Source organism: Camelus ferus, chromosome 19 (assembly GCF_009834535.1).
Source record: "Camelus ferus isolate YT-003-E chromosome 19, BCGSAC_Cfer_1.0, whole genome shotgun sequence".
Taxonomy (NCBI): Eukaryota; Metazoa; Chordata; class Mammalia; order Artiodactyla; family Camelidae; genus Camelus; species Camelus ferus.
In genome coordinates, this window is record NC_045714.1 from 35,488,776 (window position 1) to 35,511,862 (window position 23,087).

The window sequence follows — 23,087 nt, forward strand, 5'->3', positions numbered from 1 at the left end:
CATATTCACAGTGTAGTTGTGCAACCATCATCACAATCAATTTAGAACATTTGAAAATTAATCTTTACACCAGAAATTGACACAACATTGTAAACTGACTATATTTCAATTAAAAAAAAAAAGATTTTAAAAAAAGAGAATTTGGGCTTTTTCTCTTTTTCTTGATGAGTCTGGCTAAAGGTTTATCAATTTTGTTTATCTTTTCAAAGAACCAGTTCTCAGTTTCATATTGGACAATGATCCTTGAAAGGTATAACCTCTTAATCTGGGGAGGGAATTATTTTTCTTAATATCATCTTAGTATTTTTGCTGCCTTGTTTCCTAGATCTTATTTCTTCTTTCTTGTGTTCTTTCATTTGTTCTTCATTTTGCAGGGGTACATTCTCAGGGAACTCCTAATATTAGGTGTAGGAGAGGACAACTTTGAATTGTCACATGTCTGAAAATGTCATCTTTCCAGCTTCATTCACAATTGAAAGTTGAACTTAATATAGAATTACAGATGAAAAGATTTTTTTTCTTGACTTCTGTGAAGGCATTGTTCCTTTGTCTTTTATCATCCTGTGTTAACTGATGAGGAATTCAGCTTATCCTATTTTCCTTACTTAGGTGATTTCTTTTTCTCTATGGAAACTTTCAGAATTTTATTTTTTTTAAATGTCATGAGAATGTGTTTGGGATTATTTTTTCTGAGGTAGTACCTCAGGCTGGCAAATAGGCAGGGCCCCTGGATACTTCATTTCTGCTTCAACCAAAATAGCTTTAATAAAGTGATCTTCTGCATAAGATTTTATTGGAACTAAAGGTTCCACTGTTTGAGAGGGATATATACACACACAAAATTTTCAATCTAGTGTTTTGTATTAAGTCATATACATGTAGATGTATCTCTCATCTCCGATTTGTTTCCTTGGGATTTGAGTACTGACTAGTTTTTGCTCTCCTGCAGTTGACAACACTTACAACAAAGAGGCGGAAAAAGAAAATCTGGTGGAAGAGTCCATTCCATCAAATGCTTATTCTTCTGTAAAAGTCAAAGGAACCACAACAAGAAATACTACAGCTCAGCCTCAGAGGTAGGACTGTTTGGGGCTCAAAAGTGGTGATTATATTAATAATGTTCAAAGAATAGTAACTGTAGCATCTACTATGTGAACTACATTGGACTCTTCGTGTTACCTTTTTTAATCTTCATAACATTTATGAGTTATACATAATATGCCTGATTTATAGATAAGGGCTCAGAGGTGCTAAGTGGCTTGCCTAAGGCAAATTTATTTCAGAGACAGGATTCACACTGATCATTTTGGCTCCAGAGTCCTTGCTGTCTGCACTAGCAACATGGGTTGCCATTTTACGTTTATTTGTGTGGATATTTGACAGATTTTTTTCCTGTTGTAAGTAAACTCCATAAGGGCAGGTATCATGTATGCTTAGTGCCTAACAGTGTCTGGTAGGAGCAAAGCTGAAAAACTGAGCAAACGGGTGGATGGATGGGTGGGTGGGTTAAGCTGCACTCTTGGCATTAGTGACTTCCGAAATCTAATGTCTTTGAATGTTGCACTTGGTTTCAGTATCCTCTTTTTAACCAAAACACAATGTTTGTCAGTCTTAATATTAGTTGTCTTCAGATGGCAGTAATCAAAAGAATATTCAAATTAGATTTTTAAAAACTTTTACCACCTAATAATTACCACTCACTCATAGAGTTTAAATTCTAGGACTGTTTATTGCTTTATACTTTGATGTCACCAGAATATCCTCAAGGAAGAGGAATGGCAGAGTATTTCTAATACTATTGCTCAGAAGTAATGAAATGACCCTTTACAAAGCCTCAGGCTGGTATAAGAGGATCACCATTTGAGGATGGTATCATACATGCTGATTTTAATCTTTCCTAGTTAAGAAGCCCATTTTAATTAAAGAATTCTATGAGATCTCAACCAACTAGGTATGTATCACAGGAGATATAAGAGATTGCTATTGGTTGATACTGTGGTTTCTGTTCCATGTTTAGATTGTTAAGTGAGGCCTACGGAAAAGGGACCCAGTGTCCTATAGGTTTTTTCAGAATCTAGAATAGTGTTAGTGTCTTGGCTTCTCCATTTTGTATATGTATATGATTACTAAAAATGTCCCACATTCTGACTGAATTCTGGAGTGATTTTTGAAAATGATGATATGACCTAAAGCCAGCTGTTCTCAGAGTCAGAAGACCTGAATTGTTTTTTTGTTTTGTTTTAAAGGCAGGTACCTCTAATACTCAAAACCTTAGTTTACTGACGTATCTCAGGCTTATTGCAAGAAATAGCAAATAAGGTAACATGTGACATTAGTTTGTAAATGATACTGCATTATGAAAATGCATGAAGAAGTAAAACATTAGTGCCATTTATCTCAGATCTCAGATTTATCTTAGTCCAGGGATGCCTAATATAGAAAGGAACAGTAGATGAAATAGGGAAGGTGTAGATAATCATACAAATTCACTATTTCATTTTCACATGGTTTTGATGAATAGGCTAAAAGATGGCCATAACTCTTTTGACACAGAATAGTTAAGAGTTAACAAGGCCTTAGTCTACAGTAATAATTTCTCCATGCAGGTGTTGCTTTACTACAAATATACGTTTTAATTCTTGTAATCTCATCTTTTAGTGATTTCTCCCTAAAGACACCCAGCAATTCTTCTCTTGACTTTATAACATCATTGTATGCTGAGTTTAAGTGATAGTCCAAAATGGTCATGTCTTCATGTACTTTGCCTTCTTTCTAATATTTATGAAACCATGTCCATTTTAAAAAATCAATTTTATTGGGGTATAATTTGCATATAGTACAATGTACAGATCTTGAATGCACAGTCTGATTAGTTTTGACAAATGTATAACACCATGCAACCACGACACCATGATCAATATAGAACATGTCCATCACCTCAGAATGTTTCCTCATTCCTACCCCTTTGCAGTCAACTTTTACTGCTCGCTCTTTCTGCTTTCTCACTCTCCCACCCCCCACCCAGAAGCAACCACTGTTCTGATTTCTGTTGCTATAGATTAATCTTGCCTGTTCTAGATATTTTTATAAACGGAATTGTATGGTATGTACTCTTTTATATCTGCCATCTTTCACTGAACATGTGCTTTTGAGATTCATCCATGTCATTGCATGTATTAATATTTTGTTCCTTTTTATTGCTGATAATAAATTTTATTGAATGGATATACCACAATTTATCCATTAACCAGTTGAGGACATTTGAGTTGCTTCCAGTTTGGGGTTATTATGAATAAAGCTGCTATGATTAGTTGCCTGTAGATTTTTCATGAGGAAATGTGTTTCTCTTGGGTGACTATCTAGGAGTGGAATTGTTGGGCCATACTGTTAAGTGTGTTTTTATAAGAAACAGCCAGAATGGTTTCCGAGGTGACTGTACCATTTTACATACCTATTAGCAATATATGAGAGTATCAGTTTCTCCACATCCTGGCCAACACTTGGTATTGTCATTCTCTTTAATTATATTTCATTGTGTTCTTAATTTGCGTTTTTCTGATGACTAATGATGTTGGTCTCATTTTCATGTAATATTTGGCCATTCATATATCTGCATATGTAGTTGCTTTTTTGGTCTGGCTCCCTAGAGTCTCTGCTGTGCCTGAAAATGTTAGTGGTCCGCCAAGACTGAGTAGAGGTTATACTCAGGTTTAAGTGTTCATCCTCTTTGTGGTTCTCTTGCTTCTGGAGTTTTGCTCCTAAATTTCTAGCTGTTTTGCCAGCCCCAATGTTTGTCTTCTGACACTTAAAGCTTAGTAAGACTTAAGCTGTTTAGGATTCTACTGTATACACATTGGGGAATGCACTAAATCAAAAAAGCAGCAAACTCACCAGTCTCACCTAGTGCACTTACGTCTTTAAGGATGGACACCTCACCAGTTTTTGCTTTTTCACTGGGGCCCCCTTAGACTCCCCTAAATATGCATAGTTAGCATATGTGTGTATACATAGCATATATAGTAGCACATAGGAATTTGTGCTGAGTTTTGGCTCAGATTTTGGGTGACAGCTTTTCTGTAGCTCTTTCATTTCCAGGATTTTTCTCCTAAATTTCCAGCTGCTGTACTGGCCTTGAATTCTATCTTCTGTTATCTATAGCCAGTGAGACTAGAGTTTTCTGCTGCTGTAGCTGCCACATTTGGGGAGTGCCCTCAGGCAAAAAAGCTACTAACTTATAATTCTTAACCTTTGCAGTTGCTGCTTTTCATGGATAAATGTTCCTCTTTTTCTGCCTGCTTTTGGTCACTTTACAGTGCCTTCAAATAGTTACATTTTTGTATTTTGTCTACATTTTATGATAATATGCAAGAAGATTTGTGTGATAAATTCACTCTGCATTACTCCATGTATTTGTTTTTATGAGTACTTTGAGAGATTGATACGAAAATATTTGCAGATGAAAGATAAGAAATTTGAGATTTGCTTTAAAATCTAGGGAGTGGATGGAGGGAAAATTGACAATGTGATTGGCTGTAAGTTAATCATTTTTAAAGCTGAATGATGAGTACCTAGTGATTTATTATAATATTCTCATTTTTTAGTTATGTTTCAAATTCCCTATGATAAAGATTTTAAAATTAGGTAGTCTATGCAATCTCATAAAAATGTGAATATATAATAATAAATCTTAAAGTATTGAGGGAAATTAACCAAGATCTAAATAAATGGCAGGGCATACCATGTTCATAGTTTGGGAGACTCTACTGTAAATATGTCAAGTCTCCTTATCCAATCTGTTGATTCAATGAAATCTCTATAAAAATCCCAAAGGTTTTCATTTTAGATATTGATAAGTTGAAGTAGAATCCACAAAGAAAAGCATTGACATGCTTTTAGAGAAGGAGGTTGTTGTATTTGAGCATATTTACCTAATCAAATGATAACCATAAAGAGAGTGAAAAGCCAATCCCCGGATTAGGAGAAGATATTTGTAACACTTAAAACCTACAGAGGGCTCATATTCACAGTATATAAAGAATTCCTACTAGCCAATTAGCAAAGGATTAACAATGCAGTAAAAAACAACCAAGAGATTTAACTAGCACTTTATGAAAGAGGACAACCAAATGGCCAATAAACATGTGAAAAGGTGCTCAAACTCACTGGAAAAAGCAGATTAAAACCACAATGAACTTCTACTGTATACCAATTTATATGACTAAAATTAAATCATTTGACAGTACCAAGTGTTTAGGAGAATGTAGAGCAACGTTGGACTCTTACAGATTTGTCAGTGTAAGCATGAATTGGTATGAGTACTTTGGAAAATAACTTTAGTTGATAAACCAACGTCCTATGACCTAGCAATCTTATGAGTTAACATATCCAACAATGTGTGCAACAATATGTAAGAATCAGCAGTAGACTGGATAAATAGTAGTACATTCCTACAGTGTTATACAGCATTGAAAATCAGTGACTCAAAACTGTGAATCAGTGTGGTTGAATCTCACAGACATAATAGTGAGTGAAATAAACCAGATAGAAAAAATACTTAAAATAGTCTGATTATAGTATAAAGTTTTTGTTTCCTTTCTAAATGTACCATATTTATGGAATACATGTTTGTATGATAAAATGATAAAGAAAAAGTAATGATTACTGTAAAAGTCAAGGTAGCACCTGCTGCTAGTGTTTTGTTTCTTAGCCTAGGAGGTGATTTCATGAGTCTTCACTTTGTAATCATTTAACTTAAGTTTTGCTTTGTGCACTTTTTGTTATGTGTTATATATTTTAACAAAAAGGGGTGCCATGGCTAAAACAGGAGAAAATAAACACGTTAGTAAATTTCCAGGAGACCTGATTTCTAATTTCAAGTCTGACAGCAGTTAGCTATGTCACAGGGTCAAGTCACCTCATCTCTTTTTACTTTTATTCATACCTCTAAAAGGAGGGAGTTGCACCAAGTGATTGCCAGTGCCTTTTTACAAAATTAAATCAGCTTTATGGAGGTCTAATTTATGAACACCAATGCACTAAAGTACCAACAATTTATGGTGAAATTTAAAAAACTATCAGTAAGACAAGAAGATACTAGATTTTTAGAGTGGAAATAATACCATTTTTTATAACCCTTCATAGTGTGACATATTTTCACATTTCTGAAGAGCATTTGCATATCTAGTAGATGTACTCATTAAAGATAAGTTTTATGAATTCTTCTACCATAGAAGATCTCTTAGACTCTCTGCTCAGAAGAATTTGGAACAGAAAGAAAAACATCATGTAAAAATGAAAGCCAAGAGATGTGCTACTCCTGTAATCATCAACGAAATTCCACCCCCCAAAAAAATGAAAGTGTAAGTAGCCACAGCTTCTGTCAGTTGGCATAGGTTTTACCTCTGTTTGCTCCTGTGATAAGAGCAAGTGGAATATGTGGTGCTTGTTCTTATTTTTATCAGTTGGGAATGTATTTTGCCGAAGGTAACAGCCATTTAACTAGAGTGGCTTAAAGAATAGTGAATTATTTGCTTCACACAAGTCTAGTTTACTGCTAGCTTTATTTGGTTCAATGACATCTCTGTGAGTCTTAGTTTTTTTTTTTTTTTCCCATACTTGTTGCTCAAGGTGGCTGCTCTTTGTTTCTTAGCTTCTTCCTTGTACTTGTTGTCTCATTGTTACAAGATAGCTGCTGTATATCTGTAGGTGTCATATCCATGTTCAAGAGAAGAAGGGTCTGGCAAAGAAAGAGGGGCAGCACCCATATCAGGAAAGTGAAGTATTTTCCAGAAACCCTTATGTTATACCTCAGTTGACCAAACTGTAAATTAGATCCACTCTAGTTGCAGTAGAGATGGTTGAAACAAGTATAGTATTTTTTGCCTTCATACATTGTTGCCCCAAATAAAATAGGAGTTGTATTAATAAGAAAGAAGGTGGATACATATTAGGAAGACAACTAGCTGTCTGGCATTTGTTCATTTGATGATGAGCATTTAGAATCCCTTCCTATCCTCCTGAACCATCACCAGACAACTTTTACCTTGACTTCTGTTGGTGTTCTCAAAGTTTACCCATTGTAGCCGTTGGTATATATGATCTGATTGATACTATTTGGAAGAATCTTGCTGCTGAAGCATGGTTGTTGTCCTAAAGAATGAGAAAATTTAAGCCATGTGTGGTAGATCTGGGGAGGAGGGTAGAGCAGGATATGCTGCAGGGAACTGAGAAGATGTTTTTTGTCCTTTTGAACTCAAGTTCTCAAAATAAAAAGAAGGCAAAGGAAGAGGAAGAAAGCAATGCTCATCAAGATATTTCCGAAAAGAATGAGTCTTCCCCAGAGAAAGCCAAGACCAGACATACTGTGCCGTGTATCCCACCTGTAAGGTATGATTCTTTCCTGAATTTCAACTTTAGACTCTGTAGAATAAAATTACAAATGGGTAAATTTACAATCTGTTTGATGCATATGGAGCTTGGGAAACTCCTAAAGCTGTAACCTTGGTATGGTAAATTGTTTTATGTCCTTGTGGATACTTGAATCTTACACATTGAGAAAAATATATTAAAACAAATGTAAAAGAAATATAAAAGGAAAAAGTTAGTAAAGGTTATAACTATCTAAATTGAACAGTTTTTATTTTGCAAAGCTCCATTCTGAACTTTACTTAAGTGAAATGCATATTTTTTATAATCAGTGTATAAAGTCTTTGGGTTCTGCTTTACTCATTCACTGTGAGACTATTTTATTTTCTGTACTGCTGCAAAATCTTCACCTTTACCCCTTTTTGAAAGATTGTTAACATTCTATAAAATTAAATTTAACTATTTCTAAATTTTCATCAATATTTTGGAATAAATTTTGTATCTTTTTTCCATAGTGTTACCTAAGTTAATATTGATTTATTAGATAATATTTTTTGGTTTTGCTGGTTATTTTGTCATATGTTAAAAATCTAATCTATATAATCCCTTTAGATTTTTTGAAACATTGAGTCTCTTTCTCCTGTCCCCTCTCATCTCCTTTACTGGTTTGCTGTTTAGGCAGAAGATTCTACAAAGTACTGAGGAGCAAGAATTAGAGAAGAGAAAAAAAATGCAGCAAGAGGTGATGGAGATGCGGAAAAAGAATGAAGAATTCAAAAAATTTGCTCTTTCAGGAGCAGGTCAGCTTAGTTCTGACTGAGTCTGATTTATGAGGGGGTGTTTCTCATAATCTTGGTAGGGTTTTTAAAGTCTCTAAAGCAAAAAAAGTCTGTCTTGGTCAGTGGTCAGCATAAAAAGATGTGTTTACTTAGAAGGCTTAACATGGGTACCATTCCTATCCCAATAATCATTTCCTAGAACATTTTACATACATTGGTCCTTTCTTAGAGCATGCTATTCCTCTCCCTCTTTAACTGGAGAAGTCATACCTATCTTTTGAGGCCTTTTTTCATGAGGACTTCCCTCCTTTCTCCAAGTAAAATTAATTCCCATCTTCTTTTTCCTCCTAATTCCTTTTCTTTGTATTAGAAAAGAAAGAACTAGGATTGAGAAAGAAGGTAAAGCAATTGGGAAGACCAGTTTTTTGCTGCTGTTTTCCCATTTTATCCTAGGCAGAGGAAGAGAAAGCTGAGTGAATCCAGTAGTAGCTATGGAAGAAAAGGATGAGGGACCTGAAGGGATAGATTTCTCCTTTGCTCTGGCATAATTATTATTGGTGGAGTCAAAGTTATAAAGCTCTGTTTACCAGGTTGAAAAAGCATCTCTAGTGTTTATAGGGTCTCTCTCTTAGAGATGTTTAGTTGAGTGTATTTTAAAGTTAATTCATAGCTTTTCCTACCAGAAGTGTTCCAGTTACTCTGTGTCACCAGAGCTATGACCATACCCAGAGATGGGATTATTCTTCCCTGTGCTGCCTTATTGTAGTTTGACCAAAGGGCCTCCAACCCAATAGTACTCAATGAATAAGGCACATATATTGGTTTCCCTGAGGACTGTTTCAAGTGTTGGGTTGTATGTGGAGTGTAAACAAAGTCAAATCTATGATAATAGAAATACCGAAAGAACTGGTTAAATGGGGACTTACTTTATGTTCTCTATTCTTAGTGTTACATGTGTGTTTTACTCTGTTCCTCACTTAGGGCACCCTGTGAAGAAATCGGTGAGCCAGGTGACCAAATCAGTTGACTTCCACTTCCGCACAGATGAGCGAATTAAACAACATCCTAAGAACCAGGAGGAGTATAAGGAAGTGAACTTTACATCTGAACTGCGAAAGCATCCTCAATCTCCTGTAAGCTAATGGACTAAATTAATATTTTTGTTACTAATTCAGTGAGGATTTGGTGTAGTATTTGTGGTCACTACTTAGAATAATGTAATTAGAGAAGCATATGCTTTTGAGTTAAGGTAGATCTACACCCTCACTTTGCCTCCTGTTAGCTGTATAATCTTGGATAAATCACTCTATGTCTCTGGGAGGCATCAAGTTGCTGTGAAAATTGAATTGAGAATGTATGCAAAACACAGAATTGAGTGTGGCAAACTGTTAAGTATAGGCTTATTACAGCTTGTGCGATTACGAAATTTTTGAAAAAAGCTTGTGTCTGCAAAGTTGTGTGCAAAATATAACAGAGTTTATGAGGAGAATGAGGTTGGGGCAGACCACTCAGATCCTATGCAGTTTTGTTACCAGAGCACTAACAAAAACAGTAACAATCCTAAATAAAAATTCTAGCAGTGAGAATTTCTACTTGAATTTGCAGTCAGCATCATCACTTGTTGAAGTTAGTCCTCTACAGTCGTAAATCCTGGGATTGTGCTTCTTCCTTTGAGATGTAGGTCCTTGAAGATTTTTTTTTTCCCCAGTCAGAGACCAGTTTTATCAAAATTAATGATCTAAGGAATAGGCTTCTTCATCAGTCAGTTTTTGGTAGGATGTGTGGAGGAATTTGATTCAGGCAGCTGTCTGACCTGATCCAGACCCAGACTCAATTCTTTTTTTTTTCCTTTTTAAAGGGGAATGGGAGTGGGATACCTTTGCAGCCATTGTTTTCCCTTCCAGTTAAGAAAACTTGCTCTTAATTGCTTCAAAACTTAACATGCTTGGGAAAAATCATCTTATGAACTATTACAGGACGGACAATTTGTTAGGTGCTAGATCCCTTCTCCCTTTTTTTAAAAGATGGGAATAGCCTGGTTATAACCCTTGCTCAAGGACTGAAAAACCTAAGAGTAATTATCTTGGCTTTACACAGGCCATTTTCCTTTTGATTGTCTGTGCTGAATATGTGGCTTGTGGTCAATCTGAGGTCTTTCGTAACACTTCGTTTTGGGAACAACTTCTTTCTTTCAGGCCCGAGTGGCTAAGGGGTGCACCATTGTTATGCCTTTCAACCTGTCCCAAGGGAAGAAAAGAACATTTGATGAAACAGCTTCTACATATGTGCCCCTTGCAGAGCAGGTTGAAGCCTTCCATAAACGGACCCCTAACAGATACCACTTGAGGAGCAAGAAGGATGATATTAGTAAGTTTCTTTCCAATGTCATACCTGGTTGGAGAATCATACCTCCGCTAGAATTCCCTTTGCTTACATCTTAGGCACAAATTTGCCTTTAGTTGAGATCCTAGCTTTTGAACTAAAGCATGGCATTCTGCCTACGGGCAGACAACAAATGTATACATAGTTGAACATTTCTCAAACCACCCAGCTCTCTGTCCACCTTGATCCTCCTGGTCAATAATTGGGAAGGGGGAATTAAGGTAATGTGAGATGTCACTACACACAAGGCTATTTTTGCCATGTGTCAAAGTGCACACTTACTCACCTACAGAAAATGAAAGCATTCCATTCATTTAAGGTTGTGTGCTTTTTGTTCAGCGTTTCGACATAATGTTTTACCACTGCAGACCAGACACTCTCTTTGGTGTAGGGAGTTGTAGAAGTGAGAAAAATAGACTTGGTACTATTCAACATCAAGTTTCTAATTCAGTGGGAGACAGAAACAAATAGATGGTAAGTGCTGTTAATGTGGAGGGAGATGTAAGGATCAAGGGAGGTGCAAGATAGGGAGAGAGAAGTATGCTGAGAAGTCCCTGGAAGGGAAAGAAGTTGAAGATACAGGAGAGAAAAGAGATAACCAATCACTAAGTCCCTGTGCAGGCAGGTAGGAGAGAGATACTTAGCATAGGTGGAGTGATAGCTCTTTGAAAGGAGGATGGAAGAGGGGAATGAGTGCAAATGCTGATGGGTTTGCAGGTTTAGTGGTGAACAGATGAGAGGAATCTAGTCTAATAGTGTCTTTCTTTTTGAAAATAATTCTACAAAAAAGTAAAGAAGTTTGAGGAGTGGAGATGTGATATAGAATGGTTGTCAAGAGCATAGGGGTAGCATTGTTGGATAAAGCAGAATCTGGTTGTTTTGCCTTTGAAGGTTTCTAAATTTTTTCTGCCTTTGTATAGACACTGTTTAGTGCTATGTTATGTAGCCAGACGAGTCTCTTTAAGGGCAGCATTTCCTGATACTGTTACTATGTTCTAGTAGCCATTTGTCAAATTTTATATTATGAAAATAATTAAATGTCTTTCTTTATCCTGCTAGAAATACAGATATTAACCATGACTTTCCAGATAACATATGACTCTTAGGGTCTGATATGCGCCGCTCTTGGAATCTTGGTTCTGGCAAATAGAAAGAAAAATTATTTTCTGCAGTTTGAATTTAAAACTTTGTACAGTTATAGCTCAGTAATAGTTATAGGTATTTCTGAAGCCTGGGTTATTTCTAAAATAAGTAGATTTGGTTTCTATCTCCTACTGTTAGGTAATAAGGTCTAACTTAAAGGATTTACTTTATATAATTATGAAAATTGACAAGGTTGCTCCTGGCTGGGTAAATCAATATTTTCTGTGAGTGATGGTGATGATCTTAATATCGATGCTTTGACATAGTTGTTTTACTTTTTCCATTTGACTTTCCGTGAGAGATGGTCTTGATGTTTTGTTGTAGCTGCTTTTAGGGAATTCATAATATTAGGACTTATTACTTGGTCTTTACAAAGGACTTATTTTAAAACTGGAATAAGCAAAAGTTTTATTTGTCAGTAACAAGCAAAATAGTTGGCATTGTCAGTAGAAAGGCAGCACAGGCCTGTGCAGTGATAAGGAATCCATCAGATACAGGTGGATTCTAGGTTCAGAATATGATAGTAGAGTTTACCCAAAGGCTACCTTCATTGTTACCCCTCAGGAAAGAGTGACAGAGGAGAAGGGACTGAATGTCAGGTTGACTGACATGAGCTGAGCTGAGTTGTGGAGGGCCAGCCACTCTGTAGTTTGGCATCTCTGGGCTGCCTAGCTGAGTTAGCACCTACAGGTAAACGGGGTCTTGGAGAGCTGAGTGAATGTCTATGATCTTGCTTTATAGCTCTGTTACCCTCTAAATCTGTGGCCAAAATATGCAGAGACCCCCAGACTCCCGTACTGCAAACCAAACAGCGCGCAAGGCCTGTGACCTGCAGAAGTGCGGCGGATCTGGAGGCCGAGGAGCTCGAGAAACTGCAGCAGTAAGTTACAGTATTTGTGAAAGAGTTCCAAGAACCTGCCTACTTTCTTCTTGGTCCTGTAAGGGGGGCAGTTGATGTTTCTCTTGCCTTGGGAATTGTGGCTTTTGAGTGACAGGCTCTGCCCTGCCTCTGTGGTGAAAGGATTGAAAGTGTGAATATGGAGCTGTCCTGGAGTGTAAAGTGGCAGTTGGGGGGGAGAACTTACTTATAATTCCAGTTAAGGAGTGTCCTCTGAGGTTAGTTTAGGTAGATCCCACCCTTTTATGGCTACCCGAGGGGTTATTAAAGCTAATATCTGTGGAGGGAACCGGAGCTTAATGTGGTTAGCACTGGAGTTTGTCTCCTGGTTCCTTTCATTCCTTCTTGTACTTCTTTTGAGAAGGGGAAGCTTCTTGAAGAGAAACCCGGTCTTTAAAGTGATAGGAATGTTAGTCTTTCTTATTTATTCTTTGCTCTTGAGGTAGATGTAGTGGCTTGGAGAGAGCTGAAATTTTGCTGTGCATGATGGGTAAGCCTAATGATTATTATTTTTCTGGTTTTGGCTTACTTTGTTCTTTGTGTAGTTTTCATTTTATTGAAAACATTTTTTTATGGTCATCACTTAATTCTCACCTTATAGATACAAATTTAAAGCACAGGAACTTGATCCCAGAATTCTTGAAGGTGGTCCCATCTTGCCCAAGAAACCACCTGTGAAGCCACCCACTCAGCCTATTGGCTTTGATTTGGAAATTGAGAAGAGGATCCAGGAGCGAGAGTCAAAGAAGAAATTGGAGGATGAGCACTTTGAATTTCATTCCAAGCCTTGCCCTACTAAGATCTTGGAAGATGTTGTGGTAAGAGTGATGAGGCTCTGTGCTGGCAAAAGTGTCCTGCTCATACCAAATGTCCACCCACTCACAAATGCTTGAGTAGATACTATGATCAGGGCTTCATATTAAGAGCTGTGGCTGACAGAGAGACATGTCAGAGGTGGATTTTGCTCTCAGGAAACTTAAAGTCCACTAAGGAAGACAATATCGGTGTAAATAATATAAAATGAGACAGAAGTGCTCTAAGAGAGATGACAGTTAAAAGTGCTATAAGAATTCAAGGAGAGAATGATTTCTTCCAGATAGAAGTTCAGGGAATGCATTGTGGAGGAAGAAGCATTTGACTTGAGCCTTGACAGTGTCATTGTCATCATCTTGTTGTTGTCACTATTAAAAAACAATAGCTGACACTTTCCCTATGTTCTAGGCACTGCTCTTAGCTCTTTTTGTATATTAACCCATTCATTTTGACCACAACCCCTTTAGTTCGTTTACTGTAATCATCACCAGTTTCATATGAAGCACTTGAGGCACAGAGAGGTTAAGTAGCATTCCTAGGGCCCTCAGCTGGTAAGTAGTGGAGCAAGGATAAGAATTCAGGCACTCTGGCTCCAGAGTCTATGATCTGAATACTTCATAATACTGCCTCTCCACTGTATAGTAGAATTTGGACTTGTAGAAATGCAAATGAAATGGACTGGCTGAGCATTCTCAGGCAGTGGGAGTTAGAAAAAAAAGAAAAAGCCTAAAGTTGGGAAGCATGGGGCAGCTACTGGGAACTGTGAGTGAGTCAGTTAAGCTGGAGAAAGGAAGTATATCAAGAGGAGCACCTGGAAACTAGATTAGAGAAATGGGTTGTAGTTTGATGGTGGCTCACAGTCACAGTTTTAAACAAAATATACCATCAAGAAGAGATGCCACAGTCAAAGAATAAGTAATGCTATTCAGCAGCTGCATAAGTGCAGAGATGGTTTTCAGATATATTTCTATGTAGATGGAAAACATCCTCTTCCCCAAGTTTAGGTTGACTATGTCCAGGTACTCAGGACTCTGTTTTCCTGTCCTCTTTCTTTTTGCTTGTCCTTTAGAGTCACCATGGTTTTAAGTGAAACTGTGCACCAATATACAGTCAGTCCTCCTTATCCACAGGTTCTGTGTCTGCAGATTCAACCAGCAGAGGACTGAAAATATTCAGGAAAAAAAAAACTCCAGAAAGTTCTAAGAAGCAAAACTTGAATTTGCTGCTCTCTGGCAACTATTTACATAGCATTTACATTGTATTTTCAACTGTTTTCATAGTATTTACATTGTGTTAGATATTATAAGTGATCTAGAGATGATTTAAAGTATGTGGGATGATATAGGAGGATGTGCATAGGTTATAAGCAAATCATTTTCTATAAAGGACTTGAGCATCCTTGAATTTTGGTATCTTCAGGGGTCCTGGAACCAGTTCCCTCAAGAGACCAAGGGATGACTGTATTACCTTTGACTGGATACTTAATTTTGTTTATTTTATTTTCTTAGCACTAAGTCAGAAGCAGTCTGAAGTTATATTTTTCTAGGCTTTAAAAAAAGCATGATAATCCTTAGAAATGATTCTTCCCTTCTTCCTTCCCAGTACCTTTTTTCAGTTTGAAAGCTTTCTGCATATGAGACCTCTTTCTATTCACAATGCTTTTTTTTCTTTTTTGCTATGATGCACATGTATGATAGGCCAAACTCTGTTACATATCCTTTTAAGAAACCTCTTTCCACTCAGGTGATTAGTCTCCAAGAACTGTACCTTCTTTGTCGTTGCTTACTCACTGAGGAAACTGTTCTGAATACAATAAGGGAAATGTAGGTTGTATGCAAATTTCAGATTCCTAGAGGCCAGAAGGGCTCAACTTTTTCATTTTACACACCAGGAACCCAAGGTCCAGAGATGAGAAATGACTTCCTCAAGGCTTCTGTAACATGCATTTGGCCCCTTACTTTTGATAAGCTTTTTCTCCAAGCTCCTGGCTTTTCCCCCTGCTACAAGTTTTTGTTTTTTATTTAATTTGCATATCATGCTCTCAAGTTTTACTATGTCCTTGTATGTCATATACCAATATTGACTTTATATATTTGTAAAATGAACTCATAGTTAAAGTAATTTTAAAGGGAACATGAAATCATTATATAAATGGAAAACCAGTACTTTTTGCCATGAATAATGACAATAATAGCTAATACTTAAATAAAATAAGCACTTTGTATAATAACTTACTTCTCATTATAACCCAAGAGGTAAACACTACAGGTACTATTATCATTCTGTTTTGTAGAGGTTAAATAACTTGTCCAAGATCACAAACTAGCCAATGGCAGAGCTGGGATGTGAGTAATTTGGGTAACATGGTTTCAGGGTCCATGCTCTTGTTTTAAAATAAAAGGTTCTTAGGAAAATACAAGACCATTAAAAAAAAAAGTCTACATCCTGCTTAATGTCCTCTTCCATACTGACTCCATTTTTGGAAACACTGATTTAGGAAATTGGTTTGGCAGTTTGTTGTACTTTGGAAATGCTGAGGTGACGTGGTAAGTGGGTTAAGGGTGACTAGAGTTCATTGGGAGTTAGTTAGGTGAGATCTTAGATTAGCATTATACCAGGTTATGCCTTGTTGAGAATTCTGGATAAACAGATCAGCAAAGCACTAGGTAAGTAATTAAGTTGTGACTGAACTGATATGGTGTGCTGTAGGGAAGTGATTGCCAAACCCAACCGGTTCTCAGAATCCTCTGGGGATCTTATTACATAAACAGGTTCCTGGGCCCCACCCCTGGAGTTTGGATTTGTTAGGTGCAGTGTAGACTAGAGAAAGCCCGGGTGAAGAACTTGGTGTCTGACACACAGTCAGAAGTCATGTTAATAGTAATAATTGTAGCATGCTTACACTGTACTGAATGTTTTACCTAAATTATCTATTTCTTATAATAGCTCTTAAGAGATAGTTTCTATCTTTATCCCTACTTTTTAGATGAGGAAAGAGACGCTAGGAGGTGTCTAGTATGCAGAACCAGGATTTGAACCTGTCATCTCCTTAAACAGTGTATTATTCTACCCAACAATGCTAACTTATCATCATTTGTCTTGGCAATAGGAGTTTTTGAGTCTGATGTTGGCTGTTTGCAGCTCTCTCCCTATGGAAATTTCCAGTGATTTTGCTTCAACTTTTGGATTCTTGAGAAACAAAGCATAGAAGGACACATAGATCTATTCCCTTCCACCCTCTTCATTTTTTATTAAGAGAGGCTTTGAGAGGGGAATATGGCTTGCCCATAGAAACATTTTTTAAAGTTGGTGGTAGAACTGAGGTTAGGTCTTTTAACTTCTAGTCTTGGACTCTTACAGTGGAAGAGCCTGCCCCCCAGAGCCTGAACGTAGCTGCTCTGTCAACCGCTGTTATGCCCATCTGTGTCCCCCGGTGCCGAAGCTCTCTTTCCGTGTGTCCTCATGGTGTTTCTTGTGCTCTCCCACTTGTTGATAGGTGGCAAGGAGACAACGGGGCTGATGAGAGATGGGCTTGGGCAGCAGTGGGCCGTGAGGCAGAGATGGAAAAAGGGTTCTTGGGGCAGAGGTAAAGTGATGAAAGCCTTGAGCTGAAGGGTGTGAAATGTGAACTTGGTGCCGACATCTAGCGGGGAGCTGGAGCACCACAGAGGTGGGTGTGGTGACGGTGAGGCCAGTGAGTAATTTTAGCAGCGATATTTTAGGGATGACTCGGGGAGACTGGCAGGCTTTTTGAAAAATTTTTTCATACTCTGAGCTATAACATTGCTTCATAGTAATTTCCTAATTGCTCTGGGACAGGCCTGAGAATTTGTCACAGGGCACTTAGGGGCATATCTTGCTTTAGGGAGAGGTGCTCACTCCCAATATCCCATCCCCCATCCTGGGCTGCTTTTCCTAAATGCATCATCTTTTCACCCACATTGCCCACTTCTGACCATATATGACCTCTTTAGAGATATCTCCCCTCAGCTTCCTTTCGGAGTTTCCCCCATTATCCTTCAGCTCCACATTCTGTTTGGTTTCTTTAGAGCACTTGTGGAAATCAGGAAATATTTGATTTGTTACTTTTTCATTGTCTCTTTCCTCAACTGGAATGTGAGCTCCCTGATAGCAGGGACCATGATATCTGTATTGTCCACTTCTGTTTCCCCAGCACATCAGCATAGACACTGCAATATTAGATAACTGAGTGACAGGCCAAGCTGAAATGCAGCAGCCTGTGTTAGACACTGGGAATTCAGGTGGAAGTAGACAGTTTTTGTCCTCAAAGCTTTCACAGTCTGGGAGAGCAGATTGACATGTAAACAAGTAAGGACAGTGATATTAATCAACACACATTCATTGGACAATTGCTACTTCTTGTAGGTGCTGTGGAGAATGCAAAGGAATGCAAATGGCAGTATCCCTGCCCCCAAGGAGCTTATAACTAAAATACGTAAAATAGCAAAGCAAGACGCCTTCTCTGTTTCTAGAAACCCAGTTTTCTTTATTTCTGATTGAGCCCCCAATTGGCTTTGATTGCAGCAGAGATGGGATGTGGATGGATAGTTGCCTCAAAGTTGACTTCCATAAATCACCTTTCCCCCTCCTGCAACTAATTATGAGGACTGATCCCATTCGTAAACATCTCTTTCTTGACTTATTTATTAGAGATTTCTTTTAAAGTGCACATCTCTCTGCTGAGAGGATGCAGAGAGAGGGGAAAAATAGGAAAAGAGGGATTATTTTAGAACTAAAAGAGTCCTTAGATATTTATTTCAATTACTTTATTTTATGAAAAGAAAAAAAAAAAAAAAAACCTGAGGCCTGGAAGGCTATCTGCTAGTGCTATACAGGCTATATAGATTGGAATCCAAGCTAGGCTAGACCAGAGTTCTGAATCCTTGCTCAGTGTTCTTCCCATTCCCACATGTCCTGGTTGTGTTTAGGCAAGAGGGTGGTGTCCACCTGTCCGGGATGTCTAGAACAATAAATTTTTGTTGTTGTTTTCTGACAAGCATTATTTGAAAACCCATTTCATGGACTTCTGTCGCTGATTGCAAGTTCTGCTGTATTAAATTTTACCATACTAGTGATTCTGGTTTTCTTTAGAAAATGTATTAGAACTCCCACAGCAGAATGAGAATTACCTTTACAATGGTCACCTTGACAGTATTAATTCTTTCCAAAGATTGATATTGTACAAAGCATTTTGGAAAACCCATTTGTCTTTTATCCTATGGCATAGTCTTTTGGATCTCTTTAACAATGGCAAGTCTTCATATTTTAAAGATTGCTTTTAAGAGCTGATCTAAAGTTATTTGGAACTAAAACTTCTGAGTAGTGTAAAATAATAGAGCTGGAAACAGTTTTGTTTAATTAAAAGTAAAGATTGAGCAACTACCTTGCATGGCCCTAAAACTGGCTTTGAAGGCCACTCCAAGAAAGAGATTCCAAACATGTCTGGAGCAGTTGCAGCATTGTTGGGATTAAGGAGAAGTCTCCCAAGGTATAAATTAGAGTCCAAGAGTCTTTGAGTCCAAGTTATAAATTTTGTTATTCATGCTTACTATATTCACTTAACAAACATTTACTGAATGCCTTATACTTGCCAAGGTCTGTGTTAGATATTAGGGATTGATGGAATAACAGTTCCCACTCTCAGAGCATTCACGGACTAGTAGGAGGAGATGAACACCTGTATAAACAAGTGCAATGAAGTTTTATATGTACTGTACATAACAAACTATATTTGGGGGAGAGTGGGGTCAGCTCTTTAGGTTATGGGAGTGGAGAGATCTATTGAAAAGTTTTACAAAAGAAGAAATGCTTCAGTGGAGGCTTAAAAAGAAGGGTTAAGTCCTTCCAAGGAGCCAGATCATTTCGGAAAGAGCACAGGCAAAGGTACTGAGATGAGAACCAGTGTTAAATTTTGGCAGCTGCCAGTAGTTCATTGTGGTTGGAGGGTGATGCCTAAGGAGGGGCAAGAGATAAGGCTGGAGAGTCGGGTAGGGAACTAGATTATGAAGCATCTTGAACTTCATGTCAAGGAATATGTTATACTGCTGTAGGTAGACAGTAGGAGCCATTAACAAATTTTAAGTCAGGAAGTAATGTGATCAGATCTTCTGACTGTATACAGCAGATGGACTGACGGAATGAAATGAGAAGCTGAAAGACTATTAGAAGGCTAGTGGAATGGTACAGGCAGTAGATGATGTGGCCTGTGGTACGAGTTAGAGAAGGGGCAGAACAGAGAGCTGATGGGGCAGCATATGGATGTAGGTGTAACAGATAAAGAGTTACAGAGGATGTCTCAAGGTTGTTTTGATTTTTTAAAATTGATTTGGTCATACACTTTATTCAAAACAATAGCCTGAGAGATACCATTTTGCAATTAGGATTAATTGCCAGATTCATGATAGAATGTAAATTTGATGAGAATCGGAAAATATTTATAGAACAACTTTCTAAAATATGTTAGTTTTGAATGCATGTAGAGTGGGACACATAATTCAGTCTGCAAGGATTTGAGGTGTTGGCAGTGTTTTGGAATCACAAAAGGGGCAAAATCTTGAGAGTAGTTGAATGTATTAGAATTATGGAATATAGAAATTAAATGGCTCTCTTAATCCACCCTCAAAGAGATGTGAGAGTTAACAGTTTGGTGTTCTTTCCAGATTTTATTTTCTATACTTAGGTAAATTACATATACATTTTAAACACACACAACAAAAATATTGTCTGTTTCAGCAGCTTATCCTTCCTCCCTCAATATTATGAACACTGCTGTATGTCAGTAATAAAGATTTATTTTATTCTTTTTGATGGCTATATAATATTCTGTTGTGTGGATGTACCACAGTTTAAGGAAGGATTTAATTAATTCCTTCTTGGTAGATTATGGGGTTATTTGCAATTTTTTACTCTTTTTAAAAATGCTATATTGAAGTATACCTAAAAGCTGAGCTAGAGATCAAATACTAGAGTGTAATATTGGGTGAAAGAGAATGACCATGTAAAGATTTAGTAGTTAATTCCTAAAGGTTGTACCAGTTTGTGCCCTGTACCCTTAACCACTATATGTGATCACCCACTTCTCTTCACATGCCAACACTGGTGTTAATCAGTTTTTTAAATAATAGTCCTATAAGAGAAAAATACCTTAATTTACATTTTAAAAGTTATTGAGATTGAGCCTTTTGTGTATCTTTGTGAACTGCTTGTTCTTTGCTCATTTGGCAAAAGGAAATTAAGCTAGCCCTTGCCCAATACTATTTTCCATTTGCTTTCTGAGGGTAATGTTTTTGAATATAAGTTCTCATTGTAGAACTGTATGTGGAATAGATTTAAGAGGATGGTATCTATTCTGTTCCTAGATAACATTTAGAAGTCTTTGTTTTTGAGGGATTGGGGTATAAAAGGGGAGAGAAACAATAACATATTGATATTATTTTCTGTTGAATGTTTTTCATAAATACCAAAAAACATTTTGATGAATCCTATTTTTATTGAATATACAACTCAAAACTATGTCTTTGTTGTTTGCTGGGCTTCTGTCATGTTAATCCACCTTTTGAGTACTAATAGATACCAATCTTAGTTGGATAAATAACAATATACTGAAATATTAGCTTTTTTTTTTGATTCCTGGTGTATGAACTTCTGAAAAAGGGATTAACCTTATCACACAGCCTAGTAGAGATTGTTCTGGGATATCTAATTGAGTTGCTTACTCCTTCCAGGGTGTTCCTGAAAAGAAAGTACTTCCAATCACTGTCCCCAAGTCACCAGCCTTTGCTCTGAAGAACAGAATCAGAATGCCCACCAAAGAAGATGAGGTGATTCCCTGGGATGAGGGTTTCTATTCCTTCCACATAATCTAAGCATTACTCTTTCTTAAACTTAGTGGAATTCAAAGGCAGTTACTCTTGCTGGAGTTGTCTTAACAATGGGTATGAACGTTTGATCATCTTTTTGGTTCTTCCAAAAGCAAAGTAGTTAGTAAGGGTATGAATCTTTCGGCTTTCAGTGGTAACTGGTTGTAACTTAATGGAAGCTTGTTTGTTTCTATTGCACTGAAAATTAGCCTGCTGTTGTAATGTGAGTCAAAAGTTGCCAAGACTTACACTCTTTTGCCTGAGTTATTGTCACCATTCAGTGAGAGACTTTTAAAATTCATACTAAGCATTTAGGTCTGCCCTGTCCTATCTCCATTAGCCCAAGGGTTGCACAGGTGACTGTGTGGTGGTGGTTTATGAAGTTGGGATACATAAACTGTCATTGATCAGGCTAGTTTCTTGTTACATCTCCCGTTTTATCTATAAATATCCAGAGTTAAGGTAATTTTATAGCAGATCTCAAGCATAAGCCTTTTTATAGTTTCACTTGAAACTAAAATACACAGTAATCTTATGTTACCAGCTTGAACCCAAACAACTTACTTGGTCCTATTCTGGGTTTGGCTACTGAGAATACTCCCAGTCACATGTTTTAGTGGAGTCTGGAGGCTGGGTCAAAGAAGAGGCCAAGGTACATGCTTGGTTAGTACCTTCCTTCTGTTCTTCATTTTATTCACACTATTTGACCTCATTTAGTTTTTACAACCTTCTTGTGAAAACTTTTAGATCCTTTAAGAGTAATTGGGTTAGTTTATCAAATGCTTTCACATTGGTTTCACCCCTGTGAGTTGTTAGGTGACTTTGTAGGTTGGTGAGTTGGTGGGTATCCCTCTTTGATAGAAGAGGAAGCTAAGACACCTAAGAGGTTGAGTGACTTGCCTTAATTAGTGACTTCTCTCATATGTCTTCTGACTCCACATTCAAAGGAGGTGAGAGAGAGCAAGTAGTCTTGTTTCTAAACTGCAGTTTTTTCCTCAGGAAGAGGAGGAGCCAGTAGTGATAAAAGCTCAACCTGTGCCGTATTTTGGGATGCCTTTTAAGCCCCAAATCCCAGTGGGAAGAACTGTGGAAATATGCCCTTTCTCTTTTGATTCTCGAGACAAAGAACGTCAGTTACAGAAGGAGAAGAAAATAAAAGAACTGCAGAAAGGGGAGGTAGGTGTTTCCATTTTTGCAAGTAGCACGATACTATTCTTTGATGCCTCAAAGGTAATCTTTTATGTTGCAATGATAACTATAAAATCACTGACTTCCTTTGATCCCTCTGAGAACCTTATGAAGTATAAATAGGGCAAGTAATTTAAAATAACCGTCTGGCACAAAGAGGTTAAGTGACTTGCCCATGATCATGCTGCTAGTTATTGGCAACATTGGGAGGAAAACCTCTTTTTCCTTTTGAGCCCATTACTCTTTCTGCTACACCATGCTGCTTTGGTAACTGGCCTTTTCTATTTTTCAGATTCATTCAAATATTCTGGAGCAGCTGCTGCCTTCTGGCTAAAAAGACTATCTTAAACCTTAAGTTTTCTTTTCTATTAGGTGCCCAAGTTCAAGGCACTTCCTTTGCCTCATTTTGACACTATTAACCTGCCGGAGAAGAAGGTGAAGAACACAACTCAGGTTGAGCCTTTCTGCTTGGAGACTGACAGAAGGGGTGCTCTGAAGGCACAGACTTGGAAGCACCAGGTGGGGATGGGGAGAGAGCAGCTAAAATGTGAATTGCTTGATTGTTGGTTTGTTACAATAGGTAGACCCACTATACTGAATTTACCTGGGAACTAACATACTGGATTATTTCAGGGGCTC

The 23,087-nt window shown here is 37.5% G+C and overlaps 1 protein-coding gene across 4 annotated transcripts in view; it reads left to right on the forward strand.

Annotated features, from left to right (window-relative positions):
* Nucleotides 1-23,087, forward strand: part of TPX2 (TPX2 microtubule nucleation factor) — a 41,571-nt gene that overhangs the window by 12,624 nt on the left and 5,860 nt on the right. For 3 of the 4 annotated variants that reach the window (XM_032462065.1, XM_006179232.3, XM_032462066.1), the window contains 11 exons: nucleotides 950-1,076; nucleotides 6,231-6,359; nucleotides 7,258-7,386; nucleotides 8,044-8,165; nucleotides 9,126-9,277; nucleotides 10,340-10,511; nucleotides 12,411-12,549; nucleotides 13,169-13,385; nucleotides 21,126-21,221; nucleotides 22,260-22,436; nucleotides 22,821-22,967. In XM_032462065.1, coding sequence (XP_032317956.1) covers nucleotides 950-1,076; nucleotides 6,231-6,359; nucleotides 7,258-7,386; nucleotides 8,044-8,165; nucleotides 9,126-9,277; nucleotides 10,340-10,511; nucleotides 12,411-12,549; nucleotides 13,169-13,385; nucleotides 21,126-21,221; nucleotides 22,260-22,436; nucleotides 22,821-22,967 — 1,607 coding nt within the window. The remainder of the gene's footprint in view (nucleotides 1-949; nucleotides 1,077-6,230; nucleotides 6,360-7,257; nucleotides 7,387-8,043; nucleotides 8,166-9,125; nucleotides 9,278-10,339; nucleotides 10,512-12,410; nucleotides 12,550-13,168; nucleotides 13,386-21,125; nucleotides 21,222-22,259; nucleotides 22,437-22,820; nucleotides 22,968-23,087) is intronic. The other variant, XM_032462067.1, reaches the window with a different exon arrangement.